This window comes from Caretta caretta, chromosome 7 (assembly GCF_965140235.1).
Source record: "Caretta caretta isolate rCarCar2 chromosome 7, rCarCar1.hap1, whole genome shotgun sequence".
Classification (NCBI taxonomy): Eukaryota; Metazoa; Chordata; order Testudines; family Cheloniidae; genus Caretta; species Caretta caretta.
The window spans coordinates 89,629,736-89,645,239 of record NC_134212.1 but is presented as its reverse complement, the minus strand read 5'-3'; the positions used below and the strand labels follow the sequence as shown (position 1 = coordinate 89,645,239).

Genomic DNA, 15,504 nt, shown 5'->3' with positions numbered 1-15,504 from the left:
AAAATCTCTATCTCCAGTTAAGCAGTGCTTTAAACTCAAGATAGTTGGCCTGTTACGGAGCATGGGTTGCAGCCTGAGTGTTTCTGACATTTGAGATAGTAATGCAGTGAGGATAGAGCTGCGGGCTACACCTCGAGTTAGCTCAATTCATCAGTTGCTAATCCAGTCACTTTGTGCTGCTAATCACTTTGCTTTAATCACTTTGCCTAGCTGTAGTGTTGTTCCACTCAAGCTAGGCTAACTCAAGAGGAGCATGGATAACAGGAGTTAACTCTGCAGTGAAGACATACCCTTAGTGCAACAATCTATTCAAGACTCAGTCTTTTTATGGTCCATGTACCACTTTTCACTTTCTATGAAAGGAGAGCGAATTTTGAATCCTCTGATCATTATTGGTGCTGGTGAATACTGTAAAACATTTTAAGAGCTATTCACATTTTTAAATGAATTGCTTAATTGTGTTTGCACCATTTTTTTGTGGTCACTTTCCACAAATATTCTAGAACTGAGTTTACTGGTAACACAACAGCAAATTTTAAGCAAACTATTCACTGAATAGTCTATTTCAGTACAATTTGTTTTTAGGATTACATTAATTTGATTATTTTGTATTATGGTAACACCTAAGAGCCAAGTCATGGACCAAGACCCCTTTGTGCTAGGTGCTATACAAACACAGAACAAAAAGACAGTTTCTGCCCCCAAAAATTTACAAATTAAGGCTTTGTCTACACTAGCACTTTTGTCAGTCGGGGTGTGAAAAAACACACCCCTCACCAACGTAAGTTTCACAGACAAAGTGCTGGTGTGGACGGCCCTATGTCAGCAGGAGAGACTCTTCTGCCAACATAGCAAACCCCACACATTGTGGGTGTTTTAATTATGCCAACAGGAGAGCTCTCTCCCGCCAACAAAGAGAGGTACAGTGGCACGGCTGTAAGCCTGTGTCTACACTGTCCTGCAGTTCAGCGTACAGGGGTGGGAATAACAGTGTGCACCAAAGTACTGCACTGTAACTCACCGGTGTGGATACTGCTGGCACAGGGTAAAAGGTTCCTAATTCACACTAATGTAATCTTATTCAAACCGGATTACATTAATGAGGACTAAGCACCTTTTCATTCATACCTTCAACAGCTACACTGGGGAGTTACACACCGCAGTTTGGTGCATCCTCCTATTCACACCCCTATAGTCCAAGCTGCAGGGCAGTGTAGAGAAGCCCTAAGTAAATATAATCAGACAACAGAAATGTACCATGTAATCTATGTCTCCAATCAAAACTGCAAATTTCACATATGAAATATTTCACTATATTCATGAGCCGTTCATTGGAAGACCAAGAATTAGTCACAGAAACTATTCACAACTATGTTTAAAAATGGTTGTTTGTAGGCAATTTGTCAGCAGAAAAATGATTAAATTCACTGAAGTATACATAACGAATTAATCACCCAGCTCTAAAAGGTGAAATCTACCTGTATGCACACCTATTCTCCTCTAAAATGACCCTTAACGTGTATTTCAGTAGTAGTACCCTGATTTAAAGTGATATAATACACTTTTAAAAGTTCTAGTAAACTTGGATCATATTTTTCCTTTTAGAATTTTCTGTTCATTTTATCAAGTATCTTAATTTGAAGAAGAATCCTGCTGACCCAGTAACCTGAGACATAATGTTTGTCACATTGTATGAAACTGCTGAGCTTGATTCAAACAAATAATAAAAGGTTTTGGCATTCAGATTAGTTTGTCCCTATGTGCAGGTTAACAGGTGTCCGCTTAAGTATGTCCTGGCAGAAAGGATTTGCTACTACGTCTGTTGACAGCAGGCACATTGCACCAGAGCTGTAAGAGAGAGTACCAGTGATGAGAATACTGCCTTCTTGCATTAACTATATGCTTCTTTGTGGCTGAGCAATATACTCTGCTTACAGTTCCCAGTGATACACAGTAGATATCCCCACAGCAGCTGTGACCTTTTCCAAGCCTAGAAGTTTTAAGTTCCAGAGCTAGTCCAGAGGACAAGATGCAGGAGCTGGGCAGAAAGAAACAGCAGTTTTCATAAAGGCAAATGGTGGATGCGAACATCGCCTATGGATTATTCAGACAGTAAAAGTGACTCTTCCGATGAAGACTGCTGTTTCTCGGGAAGTAGTGAGGAAGAGTCCAATGATGAAGTTGAGAAAATATCAGAGTCAGTGTTCACAAAACAATACTTAAAAAATATTTCATGTTGGATTGTTTGCTTGTTCTGCATTGTAGCTAATGGCTACCTTTAAGTGGCACACTTTTAAAAACTTTTGACTAAAAACTTATTTTAGCATAAGTCTAAAGTTTTATTAATCAGTTGCATGTTTGTAGCTGTGAATGCAATTTTTATAACCTTAACATTAACTAGTATAATAGTAAGAGAATTGGTATTAATGTGTACATATGTTGTGGAACAATATATGTACTGTATTTTAAAGTTGATATGCATATTATACTGTACTTGTACTAATGTTTCTGTACTGCTAAGAATACAAATAGTCTTTTTCTTCTGCTTTTGAAAGTTTGAATAGGCATTTAATCTTAACTAGAACAGGATTGCCGAACACCAGTTAAATAAACTCCATAATGTGGCAGTTGGCCAAGTATATGATATCCTTTTAAAAATGATTAAGCACAAAAATTACAGTATAGTAATGCAAAGGTTCTTACAAAATGCTGAAAAAAGCAAGGAAATTCTGAGCTATCCTGTCTCTCTGTTCAGTTCCAATAAATCTGTTCGCTCAAGGCAGTGCATACTGTATGGCATACAAGCTAAGAGAATCCGCGATAAAAGGGCATATGTGCTACAGTAAGGAAACAGAACATTATGCAGGTAGTGGTACGACAGCAACAAAAATTTCCTTCCTTATGTGGGGTGGTCCGAACCTTAAGATTTTTAACATAATAGTAATGGCATGATTTCCTTTTTGAAAAATAGTCGTGCCACAGTAGCATATAGACAACTGAATGGATATTGTTTCATTTTTACCTAATAATGACTATTCTTCAGCAGAAGCTGAGTGTTGTGGAGGCAGTTTTCTCAGTTTCTGCAGGAAGGGAGTACATGCTTTTCTTTTGCAGCATCCCCTTTGGCTGAACAGTGTCTCCATAGATTCAGAATAATAGTTATTCCATCATGAAGTCCCATATAATGAAAATGTTATGGCATCGTTCAATGGCCTGGAGACTTGCACCAAAGTAATTTCCCCGGTGTTATTTAATGTTGTAGCTTCATAGTATGGCAATGATACAAGAGTCTCCAATTACATGAATTTTAATTGTTTGGCTTTTAAATTTAACATAAAATCAGCTTCATAATTAGGTCCTCATAAACTAATGTTAATATTGTTTTGCTTTCCTAATTGTATATCAAAACAATATTACAAAGAGACCAGCATAAATTTCACTGCTCCTGCTACAATATGAACGCACCATGTAAATGCATTTCATGTGTGGTTTTTTGTTTTTTTTTTTAAATTGACAAGAAATGAATCTCCTTGTTCAATACACGGAGTTTTTCCAAACTTATGAATATCATGTTTTGGCCTGATTCACCACTATTTTGTCATCATTTATGCATATGTGAAGAGTGTGCTTAAAAAAGAAGACTCTGATGAGTACCAGTTGTAGACTTTTACACCCACTTTGCACAGGTTAGAAAGACTAACCAGGGTGCACAGGAATGAGGAGCATCCAGCTCAATTGCCAATGAATTTTCATCTGTAAAAATAATGACTTAGTTAATCAATGTAAACTGAAACCATAACCATCTCTATTTTTACCACTTTATAATTTGTAAATTTCAATACAGTTAAAGTCTCTTTTTATGAAGAAAAAAATGGCATCTAGGGTGACATTTATTCTAAGCTTCAGTTAGGACTAATGAACAGCTAAGGGCTTAACTCAAGTCACGGACCTGTTTGACTGAAATCAAATGTTATGATCTGTAGCCATGTATTGCAGTATGATCTAGAACAGGAGATTGAAGGATTCATTAATGAAGATTCAGAAAGTAAACTAAATGTATTTCTAGGTGAATGTGTGGTTTGAAATGACACATTTTAGTTCCTGAAGAAGGATTTAAAAATGAGAGTTTCAGAGTAACAGCTGTGTTAGTCTGTATTCGCAAAAAGAAAAGGAGTACTTGTGGTACCTTAGAGACTAACCAATTTATTTGAGCATAAGCTTTCGTGAGCTACAGCTCACTTCATCGGATGCATACTGTGGAAAATACAGAAGATGTTCTTATATATACAAACCATGAAAAAATGGGTGTTTACCACTACAAAAGGTTTTCTCTCCCCCCACCCCACTCTCCTGCTGGTAATGGCTTATCTAAAGTGATCACTCTCCTTACAATGTGTATGATAATCAAGGTGGGCCATTTCCAGCACAAATCCAGGATTTAACAAGGGAGGGGGGGAGAAAACCTGGATTTGTGCTGGAAATGTCCCAACTTGATTATCATACACATTGTAAGGAGAGTGATCACTTTAGATAAGCTATTACCAACAGGAGAGTGGGGTGGGGGGAGAGAAAACCTTTTGTAGTGGTAAACACCCATTTTTTCATGGTTTGTATGTATAAGAACATCTTCTGTATTTTCCACAGTATGCATCCGATGAAGTGAGCTGTAGCTCATGAAAGCTTATGCTCAAATAAATTGGTTAGTCTCTAAGGTGCCACAAGTACTCCTTAAAAATGAGAGTGGGATTTTCAAACATGCTCAGAAATGGCCTAACTGCTTCCACTAACATCGATAGTAAAACTCCCATTAATACTGGAGGTCCTGGTGACGTCAAGGAATTATGACGTGATTGGAATAACAGAGACTTGGTGGGATAACTCACATGACTGGAGTACTGTCATGGATGGTTATAAACTGTTCAGGAAGGACAGGCAGGGCAGAAAAGGTGGGGGAGTAGCACTGTATGTAAGGGAGCAGTATGACTGCTCAGAACTCCGGTACGAAACTGCAGAAAAACCTGAGTGTCTCTGGATTAAGTTTAGAAGTGTGAGCAACAGGAGTGATGTAGTGGTGGGAGTCTGCTATAGACCACCGGACCAGGGGGATGAGGTGGATGAAGCTTTCTTCCGGCAGCTCGCGGAAGCTACTAGATCGCACGCCCTGGTTCTCATGGGTGACTTTAATTTTCCTGATATCTGCTGGGAGAGCAATACAGCGGTGCATAGACAATCCAGGAAGTTTTTGGAAAGCATAGGGGACAATTTCCTGGTGCAAGTGCTAGAGGAGCCAACTAGGGGGGGAGCTTTTCTTGACCTGCTGCTCACAAACCGGGAAGAATTAGTAGGGGAAGCAAAAGTGGATGGGAATCTGGGAGGCAGTGACCATAAGTTGGTTGAGTTCAGGATCCTGACGCAGGGAAGAAAGGTAAGCAGCAGGATACGGACCCTGGACTTCAGGAAAGCAGACTTCAACTCCCTCAGGGAACGGATGGGTAGGATCCCCTGGGGAGCTAACATGAAGGGAAAAGGCGTCCAGGAGAGCTGGCTGTATTTCAAGGAATCCCTTTTTCACTAAGAGGGTGGTGAAACACTGGAATGCGTTGCCTAGGAAGGCGGTGGAATCTCCTTCCTTAGGAGTTTTTAAGGTCAGGCTTGACAAAGCCCTGGCTGGGATGATTTAATTGGGGGTGGGTCCTGCTTTTGAGCAGGGGGTTGGACTAGATGACCTCCTGAGGTCCCTTCCAACCCTGATATTCTTTGATTCTATGATTAATACCAATGGGACCAGAGTTAGGCCAATGCTGAGGGCTTTTGAAAATCCCACACTAATTGAGCCTCCCACAAGGTACCATCCCTTCCCAAGCTCCCTAATGTGCAGAGTGGAGAGTTCATACTGAACAATGCCTTGGATGTGATGTAGCCTGCTGTATTTTGCACCCATCCCAAGGAGCAACATTGTGTGGATGGGAGTGAGTGCATCCAAGGTGCACTAAAGAAATAATCCCTGGACTCACTTAAGTGCCTGGCCTGTGATTGTTCCTAGTCCTTGTACAGGACACCCAAGAGACTGGAAGCTTTGGGAATCCTTCTCTCCCTACCTTCCACACTACGCACAAAACAGTGACTATTTAGCTCTAAAAGTCATTAGTTATTGAGAATGATTCAGTTATATTTCTGTAATGAGATACTGTAAGGTGAAGTAAGGAGCAGATGAAATGTAGTTTATTGGTGGAAGACATGACTTATAGCCCTGAATATATGTATTTTTAAAAAAAATATGTGACTGTCTAATTTTCTAACAACTATGATTGTTATTGGCTTATATAAACAGTATATAGCAAAGAACAAACCACTCATTAGGAAAGTGAAAAACATGGCACATTACCTAACTGAATATCTGATGTTATCTACAAAGGGCAGTTATATTTCTGTTATTTCATTTGTATGAATTTTTTTTTAAAACTTGAACATGCTTAAAATTTGTGTGAATTATGGACACTTTTCAGTGATCGATTAAATGTAAAACTGTGTAACATACACATTTCTTCCATGAGATACTTTAATGACTCTAAACTATGAAGATTGTTAGCAGAAAGTTATATCTTACTTAAGAGATGTTTTTTTCTTTTAGGGAAGATGTCAGAACAGCCAATGTCATTGCTGCTGAAGCAGTAACTTGTCTTGTCATAGACCGAGAGTAAGTATATTGTTTTCTTATCATACAATACTGAATATCTTCAGTTGATACTCATTATAGTTCTTAACTAGTGACTTTGATCATTTTGCAGGGAGATGTTGTTTAACTTTCATTTTAAAAACTTGGTTAATGACTTTGGTTGATACATTTATAAGATTTTATCTATTATTAAACTGCAACTGAATAATGCTTTTAAAAAAACCCTTCCTGTATACAATTTAATTTATGAACAATTCAGAAAACACCGGGGTTCTAGCCAATATACACAAACAGTGGACGTTAGGACTGTCAGCTAAGCAGCTTTCATAACACATTCACAAGCCAGGTATATGTTACATAAAATAGACAGTATGCGTCATCATTCCCTGGCGATAAAGGGAAATTACTTAGCCCACTCATTTTAGCAAATATTCAATAAGAAAACTATGGACCAACTATCACATTTTATCTGAACAATTCTGTACAGACATTTTGTTTGTCTTGCAGCTTAATCACAAGTACAATTAATAAATATAGTCATTCAAAAATTAATCCTAATTGGGTTATATTACCAGTTGGTCATTTTCCAGTCTCATACGTTTTCATTTCACCATTAAAAATGTTCCCGTACTAGTAAGAAATCACACATTTAAATTTAAACTTCTAAGACAGTAGTTAATCCACAGTATATACTGGCGATTCCTAGCAATGTTCTGCAATTAAGGGAAGAGTAGTTGCATAACGCTATTTATAGTTCAAGGCAAGCATAACAGTTCTGTGGCCCTAGAGAGTCTGTTTTACAGCTTTTAATTGATTATTTTATATATGCAATAGTAAGTGGAGAAGCTTATCTTAGTACAGTGAAAAATCTATTTTGAAGTATACAAAGTACATATTTAAAGCCTTGGTAAAAAAAAAACTGTTTACATTAATACCTAGAGGATTTTGTCTTATCTTATATATTATTCAAACTGCACTTTAATTTTAGAAGACACATCATATATTTCATTTTTCACTGGATTATAGTTGTCTATATTATATTGTTATACTATCTATATTATTACCTCTGCTTGCAAAGTCACCAGTGTTGTTCTAAGTTTGCATTTTTCTAATTTCAGTCATTTTTGAGTTATCTGCCTGCAGAATTTCTGATTAGAAAATGCAGGGGTTGCCATTTAAAAAGTCAACATTTACTAACAACTACTATACTGTGGCATATATGGTAACCCTGCGTTTATCTATACCTGTAGAACAGGAAATTATTTGGATATTTCACATGCTGCAGTCTGATAATTGTTGAGAAATACTGTGCAATTATTGAGTTCACATTCAAGTAACTCTGAACTTGGGCACCAGTTTTGTTCCCACTTTCCAAGAATATTTCCCTTTGGGCTGAACTAAACATTAAAACATTAAGCCTGAAAGGAATTGGAAAATGTGAGCAACAGGAAGGGAGGTGTCAATGGAAATTAGGACTCTACTTCACCTACAGTGGCTGATACTGTGCCCTCTATTATGGACAGAGCTGGGAGTGATGCCTAGAAATAAGTTTGTCTGACAATTTCCATTAGAAGACCCTGTTTTCAGTAGCTTATTACTTTGCTAAACTTTAACCATTTGGGCTGATATTTTTGATGCATGCGTCTGCCTCAAACTGAATTGTAATGGAAAGTTCCAGCAACAATGATTAGCCATCTCCAGAAACAAGAAATGGAAAAATATATTGTTTTGCCAATGTTGAATTCTTATGTCAGATTTATTTAGAAGCTCTAGCACTTCCTTGCTTTGAAGCAGGGACTAGAAATTTGGCAGGGAGGGTTCTGTACTCAGAAAAATGAAAAATGTCTTTTGGTAGCCTTGTAAAAATTCACACAAATTTGGCCAAATTATAGGCCTCTCAAGTTTCTGCTTGTACTGAGCATGCTCCAGCCCTGGGTTGTAGGGGCTGAATAGAACTTTCCCTGCAGCTGCTCCTCCCAACTGCCAGGATCTGCTGTGCTACCAGAATTAAGAGCAAGGATATCGTTTCTCCTGTACTCTGAATGCTCCCTTCCTGGAACCTGAGTAGGAGGAGGAAGCAACTAGAGCGAAATAGAGAGCAGCGGAGAGTGCACGGGGGCACAGAGCTGTGGGGCGACGGTAGTAGTAGAAGGGTCCAAAACCAGTAGAACACATTCCCTTCCAAACCCTGTAACAGAACCCAAGACTCCTGAGTGTCATTAATTCTCTATTGTCTAGCAAATAACTGTGACACTATTTGACAAAATATGTATCTTATCCCCCTCTAGTGGTAAGATTGAGGATAACAACCTTGGCTTGCTACCAGTTACTCCATTAGCTAAAACAGTAGAAGTCTGCTGTTAATTTGAAGTTTCCAACCCTGCTGGATTCATGGACCCCCAACTAGAGAAGACTTGCAGTGTGTCAGTTTCCATTACAAATCCTACACACTGGCCATGTTCCAAATAACGTTTTGGTGAGGTTTGTGAATGTGGCGCAAGTTCACAGTGAAATTGGGTTAAGTTTCAGCTGCGGGTGAGACTTTTGGGTTTGGGTGGAAATCACTCAGAAGTCTTGTTTTGCAAGGTTTAAGTCCAAACCCAGGCCAAAGCAAATACGTTTTGGATGAGCTCATTTCAACATTATTTCAAACCTAAAGAAATCAAAGTGTGAAAGAAGGTTTGCATGAAATCACTGTGAACTAAGATCACCAAGTGAAACACAGCTCTATGTGCTAGGCAGTTAGGGATTGAACATAGAATGAAGTAGGTGAAATGGTATCATGTACTGTGCTTGAATTACCATACATTCCCTGCTTTCATATCTCAAGAAGCTTTTGTTTTAGTAAAGTAATAAAGTACTCACAGTGTCAAAAGTGGCAACATATGCTCTGCAACAAAACAACTAACCTGGTCAGCATGATGTGATTATTAGCTTGCATGTTTATGTAAAGTTTGTCTTTGAACAATATATCTCCAGCAACATCTATTGATCTACAAGTCGAGAGACTAGAAAACTAACATTCTGAAACACAGAGAAAGGGAACAGTGTGCAAAGTGTTAGCTATTCAGATTCCATTAAAGTCATTTGAGTTCATGCAGCTGAAAACACATGTAATTCTGAAAATGTACCCCTGATGTTAAGGGAGGTCTCCATTTTTTATTTCTGTCAAAGGCAAATAGGGAAGATGGAGATTTTACAAAATTCATTGTGAGTCACCACTCCTACACCATTTCTCCTGTCACTACCACCTACATAGTACAACTTATACCCAGACCCATTTCTCGGGTTGCATTTCCTGACCACCTGATCTCCTGAATGCACAGTATATTAATGTTTCTTCAGACCATCATCTTGGCCAGCTTCGCACTTTAACCGGCCTGTTAAGGATGACACCATGAAAGTAACAACTCACAAACTTTTGTTAATCATTTGTTTTGCGATCTTATTGGTCCAGGGCTGCCAGGTTTGAGGCAAGCAAACTGCCAGTGTAGGCCAAAACAGCCCTCCCAACATTTGGGAGTCCCTGGTGGAGTTATATGTAGGCTGGATGAGCCACCCCTTAAAGGCAATAACTATTTCCATCCTTTAAGTGCGAGGTGAAAATGAACAAAGATCCAGCATGTCACCTACTGCCACAGTTTAGGTCTCTGGCTGGTGAGGCCTGACAATACCCACAGGTTGGCTGCTGCTTCTCCCTTCAAGGGTACTACACCAGCCAGTTGGTTTTCAGGAGTGTGAATGCTGTTTCTATTTGTCTCTCTATAAGAGTACTCCTGCTGCCCACTACCCTAAAAATATGTGTTCTGTCTTCAGAGGATTTAATTCAGTTTTTCTTCTCCTGGGTGAGTTGTCTGCCTGCAGCTAAAGGGCCCCACCTCCCCTGAGCAGGCATAAGACACTCACTTTTCACACCCCCTCTTTTTTATTTGTAAGACCACCTCCGTGAGAAGAGAAGTGGTAGGACTTCAATTGTCAGAGGCTGTGTGTGTTAGGCTGGCCATTTGGAGTATTCTTAATAGGACTGAGAGCTCATCTCTCACTAGGCCATGGCAACCTTTCCATTATCCTGATGGGGAAAGTAAAATAAGAATTTGAGATGACAGAGCAAATGAGGATAACAGCCTGCATAAAGGAAAACCACTCCTTGGGGTGCTGAAGTGTTCGTAGTGCTTCCACCTAATGGTAACATAAAGATCCATGCTAATCTAACAAAACTGACAAAAATGTCTGCTGGAGGAGAAATGTTCTTTCCGCCATCAATGAAATACAGGCTCAGCTGGCATAGTTATATGCTGAGCTTGGAAATCTTCAGCAAGCGGGTTTGACATTGAATGATAAATGCCAGCTCACAACAGAACAAATAAAGTATGTTGGTCACTTCGTTAGTTTCTGTGGGAAAGAAATGTATCCAAATTATATGCAGCCCATATTAGAGCTTCAGGAGCCAAAAGATGTGGTAGATATCCAAAGGATCATGGGAATTGTGAACTACAAGGCAAAGCTTATATCACCACATGACTGACCTTACAAAACCCTTCAGAAATGTTGAAAAGCCTAGACGTGGGATTTTCAGCACCAAAAGGCATATGCAAGAACTCCATTTTCTTATGATCAAAGGTATGGCATAGGTAAACATGAACATTTATAGTACTCTTTTATTTGTCAGGTATCTTTGCTTATTTTCCCTTGTGGTTAAATTCTACCCACAATTGCAGGGTTGTACCATGTGTATATCTAAGGAAATATTTGCCTGTGTTTTGTGAAGCCCCATGTTAAATCAAATAAAAATGGTTACTGTTAAAATATTTCCTCTTGTTATACTTCTGTTCATCCAGTTTAAATGGAAAGAGGCTTGTATAACGGAATTTGGCTCTGGAAATCTTTGCACCTCTGGTCTGACACCGCCTGAGTTTAACTTTCACTGCTCTCTGAAAAGATTATATAGGCTTTTTGTGGAATAAGGATGCAATAAGAAGGAAGACTTACTAGTGCTAATGAGTAGATTGGGAGGGTACAATTTGAAATTTTATGAGTAAGTTTTGTATAAAAATTGTGTAGATAATTTATACACTTTCAATATGGAGGAGCTGTGTTTTGTAAACCAAATTAAAGAAAGAAAGGAGAGGATTTAGTTGTGACCATTCTGCATGTAGAAAAAATGCAAGAAGGGGAAGGGTGAGAAATCCAAAAATCATTTTTGGTATGATTTTGAATATAATTCATCATGAAACTGCCATATATTGCCCATCAGGTATACTGAGAGGGAATTTTGGCATTTGCCCCACAAGCTGAGCGAAAAATATTTATAGAGATGGGGATGAATCACAGGTTTCTTCCGCATGTAGGGGTGTTCGAAAGTTCTGATGGGGCCCATCTTTTATTTATATTTGCCATTTTGGTAACATTTGCATTTACATTTGTATTGATCTTTTTCTGGTATCCCAAGATGAACTAAATATAAATGTTCAGGGTAAAAGAAGTACAAAATCAATAGGTGTAAATGTTTCAAAGCTGTAATATGACAGCCAATAAAACTTGAGCTACAGCTACTGCTAAAGTAGCCTGTTCATGATACAATGCTACATGGCATTTGCCGTTACAGAATGATAGGTGCTCCCTTGCATTTGATAGCATGCAATAAAATACAATATCGTTATTCCTTTTGTTGGTTAATTCATTGAGCAATGTTAGGCATTTTGTCAAATGCTTCATCCTTGTTGTCAGCCCTTTAACCAAATGACTGACAGGCTTAATCATTTGACTGACTGAGGGCCAGATTTTTAAAGGTATTTGGGTGCCTAAAGATACAGATAAGTGCGTAGTGGGATTTTAAAAAGAAATGGGCGTTAGGCTCCAAGGCACTTTTGGAAATCCCATTAGTCTCCTACCTGATCTTTATGTGCCTAAATACCTTTACAAATCTGGTACCAAGTGACTAGTATAACAGAGCAGTTGTGACATATATGCAGTGTAGTTGTAGCCATGTCGGTCCCAGGATATTAGAGAGACAAGGTGGGTGAGGTAATATCTCTTATTGAACCAACTTCTGCTGTCTCTCTCACCAACAGAAGTTGGTTCAATAAAAGGTATTAGCTCACATACTTTGTGTGCTGACATATATGTTAAACTATTGATTTTACTCTTCTGAGTCTGAAGAAGAAAGAAGCAAAGAGAATAGTTAATTTTTTTAGTTTCTCTTCACTATCTTCTTCAATTACATGTTAGTTGCAGCAAAATGTCTTAACAAAACAGACCTTAAATAGTTCAAAGGCTGTTACCAGTGAGACCCTGGGGGGCAAACAGGCCACCACTCTGACAAGGAAGGGATTAATGAAGACCAATGAGCCCAATTGGATTCACTCTGCTACACCTGTAGAAGATATCAGATGTGCAGAGGAGAATTATATAAAGGAAGCCCCGCTCAATTTAAGGCTGACCAGGAAGGAGAGCAGAGTTCTCAGCCAAGAGCTTGAGAGAGCTTGCTGCCTGGATGTGCCTCCTGGTGAATGGGATGACCAGAACCAAGGAGACTTACCAAAAGGATTGACTGCATGAAGACAAACTCTGTGTAGAAAGTAGGAGTCCTGTCAAAGACTTGTCGCATGACCCTATTTTGAGCTAATAGTATTCCCTTTCTTTTGGGATTTTAATAATTCAGCAGCTCAAATATTGGAACTCCCATCACAATCAAATGCATACACATGCCTGTGAAAATCAAACAACAAAATCTGTTAAGAACAAAGCTGAACTTCTAGGCAAAGAGAGCCACTGTTACTGAAATTTTGAGTTGTGAACTGTTTTCTTCAAAAAGAAGAAGATTGTGACAATGAGAAAACTCTCAAACATATGGTATCAAATTTAAGCATAAATCTATTTTACTTGATTTCCTAACACACGTAGATACAGTGTCGTGACATATTTGTATTTAAACAGGAGGTGTCTCCTCCACTGACCATCTTTTTCTTTAGTAGATTCTGCTATAAAGTCATTTGCATGATCTCAACCATTTTTGTTGAAACTTTGATATCATAAACACGTTTATATGTCTCTTCTGTTTCTCCTGCTGTGTCCTGGATTGAAAGTTCATATTAAAACACAAATATCATCAGCAGTGGGATAACAGAATATTGTTGCAAAAAAAAAAAAAAGTAAACACCATTGTCTGTGAGGAAGGAGAGGGTACAGAAAGCATCCTGCTACCCTTGTGCCCCTGTTTTGGGAATGAGCGGCTGGTGCTACATATCCTACAAAGGGGTGAGCTTATGACCTTCCCTTCCTGCCAGCCTGCAGCCTGCCAGCCCCACTTAGTGCCTCATTCGCACTTCCCAACTAAGACACAGTGCATTCAGGAGCACATGATGAGGATGCTGTCCTCTCCCCAGCTCTTTTAGCAATGCAACAACTGAGCCCAAATGTGCTACTTTCTGCATGGAAATGCTTAGAGGAATGGGGAGGTGGTGCTGTGTTTTTTTGTTGTTGTTACAGATATCTCCTTACTCTAAAGCCCTTGTTTTAACTTCTGATGAAATGGCTGTGAATTTGGGGATTTCAGCAAGGGTGGCTGTGTCGTCTCTCTATATGATGAGTTGTTTGACACACAGCTGAAGCTTGATGGAAAGTAAAACAGATTTCATTCTATCCTAGCACCACTGATCTTATACAGGCTGTGGTTTAGGATTAAACATTCTTTTGAGGTTTATTTTATTAATAAGTAATGATATTCCACAAGGTCCTTTCAAGCCCATTCCTCTCACAGCTTTCAGGAGACCTAAGGCTGGGGTAAGATTTGTTCATGGAGACAGTTGGATAGAAGAAGAAGATGTAAAATGCTATAAGTATCCTGGTACACTGCTGAAATCCTGGGGAAAGTCAGCTTGATGCAGTGGTGGAAGGTTGGAATGGAAGAAAAAGAGATTATTCCTATGGACCTTAGGATCCAGCTGTATCCTAAGCATGCAATGTTTGAATATTTAAATAGAATATTAATAATAATAGACTAATTTTTGTAGTACTTCTAAATTTTCTTATTATTCTATTACATGCTGTTTCACTGTGGAAACACTTATTCATGAACATTGCAAAAAATAATTTTCATAACTACATTCAAGCATATCTAAGCTATCATTTTACTCCTCTGGCAGTTGGCAAAATACCAGGGGCATTACAAAATATATGGGGCATTACAAAATACCAGGGGCATTACAACAGCACCTCCTTCTTGCTCACATATTTGTAGGTGGTGCAAGCAAACAATAATATACATAAACTCATCTCTTCTTTCTCCTTGTCATCTTTCACGGATTTGGCCAGTACTCATAACCCCAAATGGCATATAGTTGGCACTCACAAGACACAGATGCCAAGCTGTGAAAGGTATTCTTGCAGAGACATCTGGCTGATTGGCAGGCTTCACTAGCAGTAATGCTGATGGGTCAGGAGTTGCCTATGTGTATGCCACAGGGTTATATTATGGATAAGTTTTGTCTGCTGTAGCTTTAGCTTTTTGTCCTTTGACTACCTTACATTCAAATCTTTATAGAAGAGAAAATACTATACAAATCGCCCATGAAATCTAGATTCAGAGCCCAAAGATTTAATAAGATGTTTGTCAATGAACATATTTTGCGTATGTATGTTTTGATTTCACTGTTATCCAGATAAGAGTTTGCAGCCATGCACATGGCCAGGTTTCTTTGCCAAAGACAACCCTGAAACCATGGTACAAATTTATACATATTTTTGAAACACTACTGAGTAATCAGCTCCTTTGTGAAAAGAGGTCTTAGCTTAATCACGAACACATCTTAAGAGTTAAAATTATAGTC

The 15,504-nt window shown here is 38.7% G+C and overlaps 1 protein-coding gene across 3 annotated transcripts in view; it reads left to right on the top strand.

Annotated features, from left to right (window-relative positions):
* The window catches only part of PRKG1 (protein kinase cGMP-dependent 1), an 891,251-nt gene that overhangs the window by 760,459 nt on the left and 115,288 nt on the right, over window positions 1-15,504 (top strand). For all 3 annotated transcript variants that reach the window (XM_048859225.2, XM_048859224.2, XM_048859227.2), the window contains one exon: window positions 6,632-6,697. In XM_048859225.2, coding sequence (XP_048715182.1) covers window positions 6,632-6,697 — 66 coding nt within the window. The remainder of the gene's footprint in view (window positions 1-6,631; window positions 6,698-15,504) is intronic.